Here is a 17,542-nt window from a genome sequence, read left to right as displayed (position 1 = left end):
AGGTCCCCCACCCACAGGCTGCACTTTAAGAAAATTCATTTGTGTAACGTCATTGAGGACAGGCACAAGACCAGGTACATACACACCTTTCACTCTTGATTTCTGGCGTTTATTCTGCTATGCTTGCGTCCACTCTTTCTCACTCGAGTCTGCTCTTTTCACCTCTTTTTGTCCCTTGCTTTAGAGCCTACTTTTGCCACTTTCTGTGCCTTGCTTTTGAGCCTTCTTTCACCAGTTTCTGTGCCTTGATTTTGAGCCTCTCATCAACCTTTGCCTCGCATACACTCTTTTTTCTGAGCCACTGCTTTCTTTCAGCTTGTGCGCCCTTTCTCCACATAGGCCTCAGTTGTAATCCTCGCAGCCCCCCTCCAGGGCATCTCCCTCCACTCCTTATCAGCTCCTGCCACCTATTCTTCCCACAAAGACCAGCCCACCCAGTGTCCTCCCATGCTTCTCCCCCTCTTAGGGCCTACTAGCAGCCCTTGTGCGACCCCATTGAGCAAGTGTCTCCACCCACTTACCTTTGACTGGTCCTCTGACCAGTCTAAGCCCTTCTGATAGATACATCTGCCGTGTGGATTCCTCACCTTGTGAATATCCCCCTTGCGTCAGCAACGATCGGAATTTTTCTTCATAGCACGCCGGCGTGGACGACGTCATAAGAGCACGGCATCGCGCGCGACTCCGTCTGACGTCACCGACTCCTTATTAGGCCCACGTCGGCGTGATGACGTCAGTTCCCTTTTTTCCGTGTCTTCGACGCTAACGGTTTCTGGGATCTTCGGCGATACTTTGTATCTTCTACTATTACAGTGTTGCTGTTTTTTCCTTTAATTCTTCTTTCTTCATCGAAGATGTCGTCGAGGAAGACAGGATTCAAGCAATGTGGGTCCTGCGCTCGCATGATGTCAATCACCGATCCTCATGGCGATTGCTTATGGTGTCTTGGATCGGACCATGATGTTAAGAACTGTCGGTCCTGTTTCAAGATGAACCCTAAGGCGTTACGAGAACATGAAGCAAAACTTCTTCTTGCGAAGGTAAAGGGAAGAGAGACTGGAAGATCTTCGAGGTCGACGTCGAGACGCTCGAAGTCGAGATCGGCTTCGAGGTCCAGAGCGAAGTCGAGATCCAGGGAGAGATCGAGATCTGGATCCAGGTCGGCTTCGGGTCACGCTTCGAGCTCTTTGAAGAGAAAACACAAGAGGAGAAAGCACAGCTCTAAGCATCATTCGGGAAAGGAGTCTTCGGATTCGAAGAAGAAGTCTCGTAAGCATCATAAGGACTTCATTTCTCCTTCTCCTGTTCAGTCTCTCGGATGTTCCCCGACTCCGGCACAAGAACCGGATCCAGTGTCTCAACATTCTTCGGAGCATGAGGAAGAAGAAGAGGTAGTTCCTCGAACTCCGACTCCTATGGAAACTCCCGTGGATCAAGAGGGTCAGAATGAGCCTATGTCGGAACGTCCTCCTTCAGAACATCCAGTAGGTTCTTACCCTCCTTTTCCTGGTCCTGGACAGGACCCCTCGCATTTCCTTAATGCGATGTTTGGAGTTTACTCGAGAGCAATGTACCCCACTGGTGCGCCTGTTGGTCCCATGGGTCCGTTGTCTTACAACTTGGGCATCCCTCAGAGTTACGCCCCAGCTCCATTTATGCCATTTATGCCGGCGCCACTTACACCTTGGCTCGGTACGGCTCCGCCGAGGTCTTCAACTCCGCATGCGGCTTCGCCGGCTCCGGATCGACCTCGTGGTTTGGATCTAAGTGCCACACCAGTCCGTGAGTCTCGTCTTCCAGCTGCCCCGGCTCCTCGCTGGACGTCGGAACCGGCTCCGTCGGAGTCGTTAACGGATCCGTCGACTTCGGTTCGTGTGGAGTGGTCAAGGCGCAGGGCTCAGCGTCTCTTGGAAGAAAAAAGAGGTGAAGATTCTGATGTGGAAGAGGGTGAGCTTCTTGATCAGGATGATTATTTTGAAGACCTACATAGTGCTAGTGGTCTGGAGCTCTCTCCTGAGTGGGGTTTGCCTTCAGTTTGATGCACCATCTAGGGAAGTGGCGCCCTACCATGTTGTTATTAGGAAGGCTGCAGATCTTCTCAACTTAACCTTACCTACTGTTGAGTATAAGCCTAACATCTTTACTGAAGTTTTGCACTCTCCTTCTTCTATTATTGAGCCTACATTGCCATTCACTGAGGCTTTAACTGATCCGATAAAGGAGGTCTGGAAGAGGCCGTTGACTACTCCTGCTGTTTCGAGATCTGTTGCAAGACGCTACAGAGTAGCACCTGGTGACGCCGAGTTTCTCTCTTCTCATCCTTCACCAGAGAGTCTAGTGGTACAGGCCGCTTGTTCCACCAGGTCTGCAGGTTCTTTTCCTCAGGTGCCAGCAGATAAGGAATCAAAAAAGTTGGATCAGTCTGATAAGAAGATTTTCTCCTGAGGTAGCATGGCTCTAAAATCCACTAATGCTACTTGCCTTTTGGGGAGGTATGTCCATGCATTGATGGATTCTGTGAAGCAATTATCATCCAAGCTTCCAGAAGAGGATAGAAAGAACTTTAATGAAGTGGTCTCCGATACTCAGGCTGCGGCACGCATGGTAATTCAGAGTGGCATGGACACTGTTGATTCTGTTGCCAGGATTATGGGCTCTACTGTTGCCACCAGGAGAGCCGCATGGCTGAAATCCTCTGATTTCTCTGCGGATGTGCAATCCACTTTGCTGGACTTACCCTTTGACGGGACTGGCCTTTTTGGAAAAAAGGCAGATGTCGCTTTGGAAAGATTTAAAGATAGCCGGGCTACTGCAAGATCTTTGGGTCTCCAGACGAGAGGGTCGGCAGTTAGGAAGTTTAGAGGTTTCGGTAGATCCTCTTTTCGTCCCTTCAGGCAAGGCCAACAGCAACAACAGCAGCAGCAGAACCCTCTGTACAAATCCTATAGAGGTAGACAGAAGGGTCGTGGACGTCAGGTCTCCTCTTCCTCCACTTCCTCCAATAATGCCCAACCCCCACCCGCATCAGCAAAGCAGCCCTAGATCCACCATTCTGGATCATGTTGGTCCGGTAGGGGGTCGGCTTACTCATTTTCTACGAGATTGAGAACCCAAAGATCTGATGTAACCGATTCCCAATCTCGTAGAAAATGGGTATGCTCTTCCTTTCCAGGAGTTCCCTCCCAATTACCCTCCTTGCCAAGGTTATTGTTCGGAGGACCATCTTCTTCTCCTGCAGGAAGAAGTCCTGGCACTGTTCAGAAAGGGTGCTATAGAGGTGGTTCCAGAGCAGGAAAGGGGTCAGGGGTGCTACTCCCGGTATTTCCTGATACCCAAGAAGGATGGCAGACTTCGACCAATCCTGGACCTCAGGATTTTGAACCTCTATCTCAAACAGGAGAAGTTCAAAATGCTCACACTTGCACAGGTTCTTCAAGTGCTGATGGAAGAAGACTGGATGGTGTCGATCGACTTGCAGGATGCGTATTTTCACATCCCAATCCTGAAGTCGCACAGGAAGTATCTCTGTTTTACGGTGGGATCGCAGCACTACCAGTTTGCGGCCCTTCTGTTTGGTCTTACTTCTGCGACTCGAGTTTTCACCAAGGTGATGGCAGTGGTGGCTGCGCATCTCAGAAGATCGGGGATTCCTGTGTTCCCCTATCTGGACGACTGGCTGATCAAAGCGGAGTCGCCGGAGAATGTGCTTCATCATCTGCAAGAGACAACTCAGTTGTTTCACAGGTTGGGTTTTTCGATAAATGTACCCAAGTCCCACCTGGTGCCCTCCCAGCGCAACCTGTTCATAGGTGCGGTACTGGACACTACTGTATGTCGTGCATTCCCTCCACCTCAAAGGATTCGCGACATACAGGAAATGATTCCTTTATTTTACAATGGAGCGGTCGTTCCAGTCCTGAAGGTTCTTCGCCTGCTCGGTCTGATGGCTTCTTGCATTCTGTTGGTCAACCATGCACGCTGGCACATGAGGGCACTCCAGTGGTGCCTCCGCAGGCAGTGGTATCAGCACAACGGAGATCTCAGGGAGTCAGTGAGGATATCCAGAGAAACTGCAGCGGATCTGTCTTGGTGGGGCGTGGAAGGCAATCTGTCCCAAGGAAAGCCTTTTCAGCTGCCTCCATCGGTGGCCACAGTGATAACGGATGCATCCACTTTAGGGTGGGGTGCTCATCTGGGGGACCTGGAGGTCAAAGGGTTTTGGTCTCCAGAGGAAAGGTTGCTTCACATCAACCTTCTAGAATTGCGGGCGATACGTTTGGCGCTCAAGGCCTTCCTCCCTTCCCTTCGCGGTCAGTCAGTTCAAGTCCTGACGGACAACACGACCGCGATGTGGTACATCAACAAGCATGGAGGTGTAGGGTCGCAGTGTCTCTGCAGAGAGGCTCTGCGCCTCTGGTCCTGGATTCAGGACCATCAGATTTGTCTGATGGCAAATCATCTGGCCGGAGTTCTGAACGTTCGTGCAGACAGTCTCAGTCGGCAGTTCTCTGCGGATCACGAGTGGAGGCTTCACCCGGAGGTGGTTCACGACATCTTTCAGATGTGGGGGATTCCTCGGGTGGACCTGTTTGCCACTCGCGAGAATGCTCACTGCCTGTCCTTCTGCAGTCTCCAGTTTCAACTCCTTTACGCGTTTCCTCCCATACCCTTGATTCCTCGGGTTCTGAGGAAGATTCGCCAGGACCGGGCCCAAGTCATATTGGTCGCCCCGGATTGGCCAAGAAGGGTGTGGTACACGGACCTTCTCCACCTTTCCTCTCACCCGCCGCTCCGTCTCCCTTACAGGGAAGACCTCCTCTCTCAGATGCAGGGGCAGGTTCTACACCCCCACCTCCAGACCTTACACCTTCATGCCTGGAGATTGAACGGGGCAACTTGAATTCCTTTTCTCTCCCACACGATGTGGTGGATGTCATTCTTTCTGCCAGGCGTGACTCCACTAAGTCCATTTATTCGTATAGGTGGTCTAAATTTGTCTCTTGGTGCAGGGAGAGGGATGTTAACCCTTTGAAGGCTCATTTATCTGACATTTTGCAGTTTGCTCTTTCTCTGGCGCAGCAAGATTTTGCTGTTGCCACGGTCAAGGGGTATCTTTCGGCTTTGTCGGCTTTTCTCTGTTTGCCGGATCAGCCCTCTCTTTTTAAGTCTCCAGTGGTTTTAAGATTTTTGAAGGGACTCACTAATAGATTCCCTCCTACTCCTTTTGTTATTCCTCATTGGGATTTGAATCTTGTGTTAACCTATTTGATGGGTTCCCCCTTCGAACCCTTGCACAAGTGTCCCATGAGGCTGTTGTCTTTCAAGACTGTCTTCTTAGTAGCAATCACCTCGGCAAGGAGGGTAAGTGAGCTTCAGGCTCTTAGTTCACAGCCCCCTTTCCTGTCCATTCATGCTGAAAGACTGGTTCTCAGGACCAGGGCTGCTTTTCTGCCTAAGGTGGTAACTCCCTTCCATCTAGGACAGTCCATTACCCTTCCTACCTTCTATCCTCCCCCTCACCCGTCTAAGGAGGAAGAGAGGCTACACCATCTGGACCCTAAGAGGGCGGTGTCTTTTTATCTGGACAGAACTAAAGACTTCCGGATGGACGACCAGCTGTTTATTGGTTTTGCTGGCTGCAAGAAGGGCAGAGCGGTGCACAAGCGCACACTTTCCAGGTGGATAATCCTGTGCATCAAGATTTGCTACTCACTGGCGGGTAAGGACCCTCCTGAGGGTATTAGAGCTCATTCCACTAGAGCAAAGTCTGCAACATCTGCTTTGTCTAGAGGTGTTCCAGTTGAGGACATTTGCAGAGCCGCGACTTGGGCCACCCTCCACACTTTTGCGAAGCATTACTGCTTGGATTCTGAGGTGAGGAGGGACGGCCACTTCACGTGTTCTGTTCTCCAAGATTTCCTGGTATAGCAGAGTGGTCACCCTCCTCCGGGAGTGGGGACTGCTGTGGGACTCTATTCACAAGGTGAGGAATCCACACGGCAGATGTATCTATCAGAAGAACAAGTTACTTACCTTCGGTAACGCTTTTTCTGGTAGATACAGTATCTGCCTGTGGATTCCTCACATGCCCACCCGCCTCCCCGTTGTCCACTCTGCTATACCTGATTTTATTGTTTGTATATATTTTGAGTTTTGATACCTTTGCTATGCACTGTGTGCTATTATGGTTTGTATGTACTGTGTACATTGTATATATGCATATTTGTTGTCGTTGGTCCGTCCGTGTGCCTCGAAGGCACGGAAAAAAGGGCGGAACTGACGTCATCACGCCGACGTGGGCCTAATAAGGAGTCGGTGACGTCAGACGGAGTCGCGCGTGATGCCGTGCTCCTATGACGTCGTCCACGCCGGCGTGCTACGAAGAAAAATTCCGAACGTTGCTGACGCAAGGGGGATATTCACAATGTGAGGAATCCACAGGCAGATATTGTATCTACCAGAAAAAGCGTTACCGAAGGTAAGTAACTTGTTCTTCCGGACCTGGCTTCTTCTGCCTGCGGCTCCTTCCTCACCCCTTGCTTCAGCTGCTCTTCTCTCCCTTCTGCTCCTTCCATCTTATTTTTTCTCATTCCTCAGACCTCTTCTCACACATTTCTCACCTTTCACTCTTGCTTTCGGGCCTTTCTAACCCTCTGAGCCTCTTCGCTTTTCACCTTTTTGAGCATCTTTTCTCCACTTCTTTTGCATTGCTTTTGAGCCTTTCTTCAATAAGTCAATCAAATCGGACTTGTAAAGCACAGCTAAACACCTCCAATCCTCTACAGCAGCGTCGCACACCAACCACACCACAGAGAACTTAAAGCCCACCACCAACCAAGATGGCCAACTGATGGAATGGACAACCCTCACCAGCAAGAACACCGCAGTAATCATGCGGATCATCCACTTGGGGGCCCAAATGGGCCCTTGTTCCCACCACATCAACGACCTGGAAACATATCCAATCAGCATCACCCAGACCCACGTCATCAACACATCCATCGCGACCGCCACCTTCCTGGAGGAATGAAAACTTGCAGAAATCCACCCCCTCCTCAAGAAGCCCACAGCAGACCCGAATCAACCGAGCAAATTCTGGCCCATCTCCCTGCTTTCCTATGCAGCTAACGTGATTAGGAAGGCCATCAACAATCAACTAACATCCCACCTCGAGCTCCACCAGTTGCTAGCTCACACCCAATCGGGATTCAGAAGAACCACAGCAATAAAACCGCACTAAGCACGGCAACCATCACTATTCAAACCATTTGGACTGAGCAGAAACAGCGGCCCTCACCCAGCTTGACCTCTCCATGGCCTTCAACACGGTTTCCCACAACAGCCTCATCAGAAGACGCCACAACCACATGATTGGCATATAAGGATCGGCACTCCAACGGATCTGCTCCTTCCTCACGGGAAGAACCTAAATGATAAGGCTGCTATCCTGCACCTTGGACACCAAGAACCTGAAATGCGGAGTCCCACAGGGTCCGGCCCTCAGCCTTTTCAACATATAGATGACAACACTCGCCAACATCATATGCTCACAGGACATCACCATGATCTACGCCAATGACCCGCCCAATGACCCCCAACTCATCCTGTCCCTGATAGACCAAACAACCAACGCCAGCACCAACTTCAACAACTGCATGACCATCAATAACACAACTTCCTTGCAGTGCGGGCATGAGACAAAGCATACACTGGCGTGTAATCCGGGTAAATTATTACAATGTTCCAATTACGCTCAACTTAATGTGGTCCCACCGCCAATGGGCCACGTCTAATGAAGCTATGCAAAAGTAGCGTGTGAATTATCAGTCATTCATAAATAAGTGACTGAGGTGTATGCTCTTCCTCCAATCAAAGAAGATCTTGAGGGAGTCTTGTTGGCTGGTATGTCAATTAAAATTTTTATTCAATCCATCAAGCATCAAAAGTACAAATTCAAAACAATCCAGCCAGTAGTCGAATCAAATCAGCCATTTTTTTCAAATTTTCCAATTTAAGAAACTTGCTTCTTAGACTATTATTCAGAAGATTTTCATTGCCTCCCAAAGGTTTTGTTTTGCTGCGGCACGGCGTAGGGGGATTGATACGAGGAATATTAGTAGCGCAATCCAGAAATCATGGAGGACGGTCGTGAAAAGCTTGCAGCAAATTTACTTCAACAAAACCTTTGGGAGGCAATGGAAATCTTCCGAATAATAGTCTAAGAAGCAAATTTCTTGGATTGGAAAAATTGTATAAACACTGCTGATTTGATTTGACTATTGGCTGATTGATTGAATTTGTTCTTTAGATGCTTGATGGATTGAATACAAATTGAAATTGACATATCAACCAACAAGACTCCGTCAAGATCTTCTATGATTGGAGGAAGAGCTGGTGGCATCCATTGTTTTTTATTGGACCCCAACAAGTAGCGTTGCTGCCACACCAGGAAGTTGCTGCTGCTGAGAGGGATCATGTAATGCCCACATCCACCCCGTCTGGTTTCTACCCCCAGACTCTGAGTCCCAGGTCTCCCAACCACCCTTCATCCGATGGGTGCTGGATGTAATCTTCGCCCTCTCACAACGGGCACTCCAACTCATATGATGAGGCAATGGAGGCTGACCACCACGGATATATATTGTAAGATGCTCACTAGACAATGAACACTGCACCCCAACTCCTCTGTGCTTTCTGCCAACGCTCCAATCACCCAACCAACTAAGGCCCAGCAAGATCACTGGCCTTCTCTTGGATACCACGTCCTTGGGCGATACTACGTCCTTGGGCGATACTACGTCCTTGGGCGATACTACGTCCTTGGGCGATACTACGTCCTTGGCCGATACTACGTCCTTGGCCGATACTACGTCCTTGGCCGATACTACGTCCTTGGGCGATACTACGTCCTTGGGCGATACTATGTCCTTGGGCGATACTACGTCCTTGGGCGATACTACGTCCTTGGGCGATACTACGTCCTTGGGCGATACTACGTCCTTGGGCGATACTACGTCCTTGGGCGATACTACGTCCTTGGGCGATACTACGTCCTTGGGCGATACTACGTCCTTGGGCGATACTATGTCCTTGGGCGATACTACGTCCTTGGGCGATACTACGTCCTTGGGCGATACTGCGTCCTTGGGCGATACTGCGTCCTTGGGCGATACTGCGTCCTTGGGCGATACTGCGTCCTTGGGCGATACTACGTCCTTGGGCGATACTACGTCCTTGGGCGATACTACGTCCTTGGGCGATACTACGTCCTTGGGCGATACTACGTCCTTGGGCGATACTATGTCCTTGGGCGATACTACGTCCTTGGGCGATACTACGTCCTTGGGCGATACTATGTCCTTGGGCGATACTATGTCCTTGGGCGATACTAAGTCCTTGGGCGATACTACGTCCTTGGGCGATACTGCGTCCTTGGGCGATACTGCGTCCTTGGGAGATACTATGTCCTTGGGAGATACTATGTCCTTGTGCTATACTATGTCCTTGTGCGATACTGCGTCCTTGGGCGATACTGCGTCCTTGGGCGATACTGCGTCCTTGGGCGATACTGCGTCCTTGGGCGATACTGCGTCCTTGGGCGATACTGCGTCCTTGGGCGATACTGCGTCCTTGGGCGATACTGCGTCCTTGGGCGATACTGCGTCCTTGGGCGATACTGCGTCCTTGGCCGATACTGCGTCCTTGGCCGATACTGCGTCCTTGGCCGATACTGCGTCCTTGGCCGATACTGCGTCCTTGGCCGATACTGCGTCCTTGGCCGATACTGCGTCCTTGGCCGATACTGCGTCCTTGGCCGATACTATGTCCTTGGGCGATACTACGTCCTTAGGAGCTAGTACGTCCTTGGGGGATACTACGTCCTTGGGAGATACTACGCTCTTGGGAGATACTACGCTCTACTACATCCTTGGGAGATACTACGTCCTTGGGAGATACTACGTCCTTGGGAGATACTACTTCTTTGCAAGATAGTACGCCCTACTACCTCCTTGGGAGATACCTCCTTGGGAGATACTACCTCCTTGGGGATACTACCTCCTTGGGAGGATCACGTCTCAGATGTGACTTTCTATCCTTGAGGCAGACTTGATTTCTGGTCATTGTGAAATGTCTGTACAGTTCCCTGGTGCCATGAGGGTTCCCCTCTCCTTCCTCATCGCCTGGTCCCTGATACTGATGGCTAGTGTCACACTCAACTGCTCACTGAATACATAGGATCAATTACTGTCACTAGAAGTCCTTCCCTGTGCCTCTCCAAACTACTTTGCCTTTTACTACTTTTACAGATGACCCCACCCTGCTCCTGCTAGTCTGAGGTCCTTCTCCAGGCAGGATCCGTGTTACATTCCAATGTAGTAATATGCCTTTAAGAGTTACATAATAGTCGCATGCCAGTGCATGAGGCAAGTTTACCTTTGAGTTAGTTCTACATTCTAGGGCCAGCTGTTGTAGTCTTATGACTGTTGACATTCATATGAAGCCTGGATTGAAATGGTATAAGATGTCATCTGTGCTGCTACCAATAAACTAATGAAAATCTACTACAACCTTCATGAGTAATTACTACAATCCGCTTTGCCCCTCATGCCCTGGTTCCTCACCTAGAGTGCCAGGCGTATGACGGGAACGTAGGCCTGGTCCTCTTAGAAGAGCTATGGTGCAGTGTCTGCTTCTGCCAACCTTCCCAAGAGTTGTGTATGATGGCCTAGGAGTGTTCTGGTTGCTGTGAGTAACTTCTCCTTTTTCTTCCATGTGGTGTGCCTCTCTTCACCTGGAGCAGGAGATTGACTGGCCCGCCTTGCTCGCCCGGAAAGTGAAGCCTCCGTTTGTGCCACATCTGAAGCACTCCACAGACATCAGTCACTTCGATGAAGAGTTCACAGCACAGAAGCCGAAGCTCACTCCTCCCAATGATCTGTGCCCCCTCACCTCAGAGGAGCAGAACCTCTTCAAGGACTTTGATTTTGTGTCTGATCAGCTGTTTGTATCATGACTGGGGACGGCTGGAGGTTTGTTCAACCAGGAGCTGGGTGCACTTGAGCATTCGGTGCCAGTTACTGGGTATGAAATGCCCAACTTCACCCCCATGTTGAATGTCAGCATTGCTGCTGTTAGAAGTAGCTTAGTGTCCAGGGTAACCTCAGACTGTCAGCACCACCCTCCTCTCGTTCCATCTGCTCTGGTGCCGGGGCTTCGATTGGTGACCACGTGGTTCAGGAGACCGGCTTCCGCAGCCTTCAGAAGATCACTGAAGAAGAGATGAGGCAGTGCTCCTGGCTAACACTCGCCTACCATTGGCGGCCATTACTGGGAAGCTCATGGGACACCAGTCATGTCTTCCAGGCACCTGAGCAGGAGTAGCTGAGTCCTAAATTCAGCAGGGAGGCGTTTCCACCGGCTCCCTGGCTGTATGTTCCACAGCCCCTTCATAGCACTTTTTATACCTCTGGTTGAGACCCTCACACCTCTGATAAAGGTGGGAGATCCAGACACTTACTCTCACCAAATCCAGAACAGGAACCACAGTTTATATTAAACTAGAGTAAATGTGCTTTCCTCAGGAACCCATGGCTCTCACCGACTCCAGAGCATGAAGTATTCTTTATATAACAACTAGAGTAAAGGCGCTTCCCTCAGGCATTGATGGCTCTCACCGACTCCGGAACATGAAGTATTCTTTGTATTACAACTAGAGTAAAGGCGCTTCCCTCAGGAATTGATGGCTCTCACCGAATCTTGAACATGAAGTATTCTTTATATTACAGCTATCGTAAAGGCATTGTACTCTGTTGTTTTCCTGAGACAGACTCATGCAAACAATGTTGCCAGTCTGGAGTATGCAGGGTCATGTTACACGTGTGATGTCCACTTTTATGTTTAAGTTTCAGGTGATAAAAAAGTGTAAATGAAATGTAAAGCATAGTACAGACTATCTTGTGAAGTAAGAAGCACCTGAGACTTTCAGTCCAGCTGCATCCAGGTGTGGAAAGCCCTGAGATGCAGGGTGGCTGCAGAATGGGGCCTAGAAATGTTAAGCTGAGGGTTTTGTTATGTCTGTTTTAAGTCTATGTTGTTTGTCATCGTTGAACTATATAAATGTTATTTGTGGACCATTTGGAAATACATATCTTTATAAATAATAAATGCACTGACTTTCGATGCCAGTCATGATCTTACCCTTCATTTCTCAAACCGTGTGTAATAAGTGATGTTTGGTCCTCACCAGCAGGGCAGCCTTTGGAGATGGGTCTGGTAGAGAGACCCATCATTGCCCTGAGCAGCACATGTGAGCCTGTGGCCTTCCTCGGGTCCAAGCTGGCACGGAGAGGGGCTTTGGAAGACACGGACGTGTTGTGGTGAAGCAGGATGGGAGAGTGGATAGAAAGGCCAGCTGTGGGGCACGCCCTGCAGCTGTCTTACTTCCTTCGGTGTAATTTCTCTTGTGAGGCTGCTCAGGACAGATGCCAACACAGGGGTGTAGATGTAGGGGTCTCGCCTGCTGCTAGTGCATGTGGCAATGGGGTGCATTGTTAAAGGTCGCACAAGCAGCCGAGGTGCGTGCTGACATGTCAGTGGCAGAGAAAACACAAGCAGCCATGGTACACGCTGACATGCCTGTGGAAGAGGTAACAAAAGCAGCCATTGTGCACGCTGCCATGCCAGAGGCTGAGGTAAAAAGAAAAATGCAATATTATTGTAATGTCAGCATGCGACAAACACATTGAACAAAACACACGTAGAATGTTTAAAGTCATAATATGAATATATATATGTTTGAGGCATGTGAACTGTAGATCACATGCTTTGCATACTCCTGCCATCTAGTGTTGGGTCTGGATGTTTGCAAGTTGTTTTCTTCGAAGAAGTGTTCCAGTCACGAGGTAAGGTGCCTCCTCCTTTCGGTGATACTGTTTTTTCCGCCTATGGGTTCGGACGTGTATTGCTGCGCTCCGGTTTGAAACCGTTCCTCGGGTTCCCCTCCGTGAGCACTTCACCTACCCTCGATGGTATTGTTATTCGATCGTAAAAGGCTGCTGTTTTTAGCCGCATTGGGCCATCTCACAGTCGATAGAACAGACTGCATTTAAATTCTGTCCCAGGTGCAACGCTAAGTACCCGTCCACCGACTCGCACCAAGTGTGGAACTTGTGCCTCTCCCCGGAGCACAACGAACAATACTGCGACGTGTGCAAATCATTCCGATCCATGAAGTGAACGTCGAGCGCGACGTCATGAAATACAACAACACAGTGGCTTCATTCTGGATCTCTTCAGAGAAGATTCCAGACAAGACGTCAACGACTCACAAGGAGCTGAGGAAGAAGAGGAGCTAATTTCCATGTCAGAAGGTGACTCCGACATGGAACAAGAGATTCCGCAGGGTCAGCGTACCGTGCGTACCGGTCCTCCTCTGCCCTAAACTCCACCTCTGCCCAAGAAAAAAGCCCTGGTCCCTTCTCTGCCTTTGGGCACAGGTCAGCATCGAGAACACGTTTCCAACGCTTCGCCTTCGGGCCCGACACCAAAACACATATTAAAGCCGTCTGGCTCGGGATCGAGTCGGCCACATTCGGGCACCAAGCCATAACAATAGGTATCGAGACCAAAACACATTTTGGAGGTTATCTCCTTCGGTACCGAAACTGACACCATCTTCGGATCTGAATACTTAGGCACCGAAAACCTCGGCTTTAAAAATATTGGCACCGAAAGATAAAACCGCTCCTACTCCATCAAAGGAGCCTCGTTTCGATGTACCACCTTCAAACCCAGACCCGAAACAAAAGGAACTGGTCATCAATCCCAAAACTGGACATAATCAAGCATAATTGCCATTAAAATGCAAACCAGAAACGGAGGACACATGTTGCTACTAACCCCTCTCCTCCTCTAACGCCTCCGTCCCCACCTAACCCAAATTTGTTGATAACCCCCTCAAATTCACCATGACCACAAACACCTGACAGCCAGGATGGGGTAGATGATAATGGTCCTGATCCATGGAACGATTATAACACTGGTCCAAACACGGATAACGATCCAGCTCTATACCCCACAAAACCCTCTCCACCTGATGATAATGTAGGGTACATAGAATTAATAAATAGGGCTGCTGAATATCATGGAGTTCAGCTTCATAAAGAGTCACTTACGGAGGATTTTCTCTTAGAGACACTAAGCTCATCCCAGAGATCTACTCAACACTACCCATGCTTGAGGGTATGCTAAAACATGCAGATGACATATCTAAAGATCCGGTTCGTGCAATAATTCTTACGCCAAGGCTCGATAAAAGTATAAAGCTGCGCCATCGGATCCAGTTTACATCAAGGGTCAATTACCCTTAGATTCCTTAGTGGTTTCTAATGCCCGTAAACGGGCAAACTCTTAAACATCAGGGGGTGCCCCTCCTCCTGATAAGGAATCTAAACTAATACATGCCTCAGGCAAAAGAGTGATACAGAAAAGGGGGTGGTGATGAACAGAGTGTCTGAATTAAGCAGACCACTCTTACCCAGTCCAAAGATCAGGGCTTGATCCATCACCGTTATTTATCTCACTGCCCCATCCCAGCTCAGAACCTGGCTATATGCAAATTAGTCTGTCCCTGGCCCAGTGCATCATGGGAACAGGGCAGACCAAACTACCAAGCCAATTCTTCACCAGAAAGGAGACAAGCTACCGGGGTCCCTTGCTCATTGCACCATCAGGATTCAAGCAAGCCGGGCCGACGAGGCTGAAATGCCAGAAACCGGTCCCCGGTAGCTTGTTTCCTTCCCAGTATAAGAATTGGCTTGGTAGTTTGGTTTGCCCTGTTCCCATCATGCATTGGGACAGGAACAGACTAATTTGCATGTAGCCAGGTTCTGAGCTGGGATGGTGCAGTGAGCTAAAAAACGGTGATGGATCAAGCCCTGATCTTTGGACTGGGTAAGAGTGGTCTGCCTAATTCAGACATTCTGTTCATCACCACCCCCTTTTCTGAATCATTTTGTCCACCATAAGCGTGGAAGGGTATACTCAGATGTGAGTCCCTTGCTCATTGCACCATCAGGATTCAAGCAAGCCGGGCCGACGAGGCTGAAATGCCAGAAACCGGTCCCCGGTAGCTTGTTTCCTTCCCAGTATAAGAATTGGCTTGGTAGTTTGGTTTGCCCTGTTCCCATCATGCATTGGGACAGGAACAGACTAATTTGCATGTAGCCAGGTTCTGAGCTGGGATGGTGCAGTGAGCTAAAAAACGGTGATGGATCAAGCCCTGATCTTTGGACTGGGTAAGAGTGGTCTGCTTAATTCAGACATTCTGTTCATCACCACCCCCTTTTCTGAATCATTTTGTCCACCATAAGCGTGGAAGGGTATACTCAGATGTGAGTCCCTTGCTCATTGCACCATCAGGATTCAAGCAAGCCGGGCCGACGAGGCTGAAATGCCAGAAACCGGTCCCCGGTAGCTTGTTTCCTTCCCAGTATAAGAATTGGCTTGGTAGTTTGGTTTGCCCTGTTCCCATCATGCATTGGGACAGGAACAGACTAATTTGCATGTAGCCAGGTTCTGAGCTGGGATGGTGCAGTGAGCTAAAAAACGGTGATGGATCAAGCCCTGATCTTTGGACTGGGTAAGAGTGGTCTGCTTAATTCAGACATTCTGTTCATCACCACCCCCTTTTCTGAATCATTTTGTCCACCATAAGCGTGGAAGGGTATACTCAGATGTGAGTCCCTTGCTCATTGCACCATCAGGATTCAAGCAAGCCGGGCCGACGAGGCTGAAATGCCAGAAACCGGTCCCCGGTAGCTTGTTTCCTTCCCAGTATAAGAATTGGCTTGGTAGTTTGGTTTGCCCTGTTCCCATCATGCATTGGGACAGGAACAGACTAATTTGCATGTAGCCAGGTTCTGAGCTGGGATGGTGCAGTGAGCTAAAAAACGGTGATGGATCAAGCCCTGATCTTTGGACTGGGTAAGAGTGGTCTGCTTAATTCAGACATTCTGTTCATCACCACCCCCTTTTCTGAATCATTTTGTCCACCATAAGCGTGGAAGGGTATACTCAGATGTGAGTCCCTTGCTCATTGCACCATCAGGATTCAAGCAAGCCGGGCCGACGAGGCTGAAATGCCAGAAACCGGTCCCCGGTAGCTTGTTTCCTTCCCAGTATAAGAATTGGCTTGGTAGTTTGGTTTGCCCTGTTCCCATCATGCATTGGGACAGGAACAGACTAATTTGCATGTAGCCAGGTTCTGAGCTGGGATGGTGCAGTGAGCTAAAAAACGGTGATGGATCAAGCCCTGATCTTTGGACTGGGTAAGAGTGGTCTGCTTAATTCAGACATTCTGTTCATCACCACCCCCTTTTCTGAATCATTTTGTCCACCATAAGCGTGGAAGGGTATACTCAGATGTGAGTCCCTTGCTCATTGCACCATCAGGATTCAAGCAAGCCGGGCCGACGAGGCTGAAATGCCAGAAACCGGTCCCCGGTAGCTTGTTTCCTTCCCAGTATAAGAATTGGCTTGGTAGTTTGGTTTGCCCTGTTCCCATCATGCATTGGGACAGGAACAGACTAATTTGCATGTAGCCAGGTTCTGAGCTGGGATGGTGCAGTGAGCTAAAAAACGGTGATGGATCAAGCCCTGATCTTTGGACTGGGTAAGAGTGGTCTGCTTAATTCAGACATTCTGTTCATCACCACCCCCTTTTCTGAATCATTTTGTCCACCATAAGCGTGGAAGGGTATACTCAGATGTGAGTCCCTTGCTCATTGCACCATCAGGATTCAAGCAAGCCGGGCCGACGAGGCTGAAATGCCAGAAACCGGTCCCCGGTAGCTTGTTTCCTTCCCAGTATAAGAATTGGCTTGGTAGTTTGGTTTGCCCTGTTCCCATCATGCATTGGGACAGGAACAGACTAATTTGCATGTAGCCAGGTTCTGAGCTGGGATGGTGCAGTGAGCTAAAAAACGGTGATGGATCAAGCCCTGATCTTTGGACTGGGTAAGAGTGGTCTGCTTAATTCAGACATTCTGTTCATCACCACCCCCTTTTCTGAATCATTTTGTCCACCATAAGCGTGGAAGGGTATACTCAGATGTGAGTCCCTTGCTCATTGCACCATCAGGATTCAAGCAAGCCGGGCCGACGAGGCTGAAATGCCAGAAACCGGTCCCCGGTAGCTTGTTTCCTTCCCAGTATAAGAATTGGCTTGGTAGTTTGGTTTGCCCTGTTCCCATCATGCATTGGGACAGGAACAGACTAATTTGCATGTAGCCAGGTTCTGAGCTGGGATGGTGCAGTGAGCTAAAAAACGGTGATGGATCAAGCCCTGATCTTTGGACTGGGTAAGAGTGGTCTGCTTAATTCAGACATTCTGTTCATCACCACCCCCTTTTCTGAATCAGGCAAAAGAGTAGCTGCACAGGCAGCCAATCACTGGCGTATTGCCAATATCCAGGCTCTCTTATCTAGATACGACAAAGTGCACTACGACGAATTGGAATGATTGCTGCTATTTCTACTTGAT

The 17,542-nt window shown here is 49.4% G+C and overlaps 1 protein-coding gene across 1 annotated transcript in view; it reads left to right on the top strand.

The window, feature by feature from the left end:
- Nucleotides 1-12,180, top strand: part of PKN3 (protein kinase N3) — a 335,392-nt gene extending 323,212 nt beyond the window's left edge. The window contains exon 22 of the mRNA XM_078646592.1: nucleotides 10,802-12,180. Within this exon, the coding sequence (XP_078502718.1) occupies nucleotides 10,802-11,014 (213 nt within the window). The 3' untranslated portion in view covers nucleotides 11,015-12,180. The remainder of the gene's footprint in view (nucleotides 1-10,801) is intronic.
- The last annotated feature ends 5,362 nt before the right edge of the window (nucleotides 12,181-17,542 follow it).

Source organism: Lissotriton helveticus, chromosome 5_2, assembly GCF_964261635.1.
Source record: "Lissotriton helveticus chromosome 5_2, aLisHel1.1, whole genome shotgun sequence".
Taxonomy (NCBI): domain Eukaryota; kingdom Metazoa; phylum Chordata; class Amphibia; order Caudata; family Salamandridae; genus Lissotriton; species Lissotriton helveticus.
The sequence above is the reverse complement of the archived record's forward strand: the minus strand, read 5'-3'. Positions and strand labels throughout refer to the sequence as shown.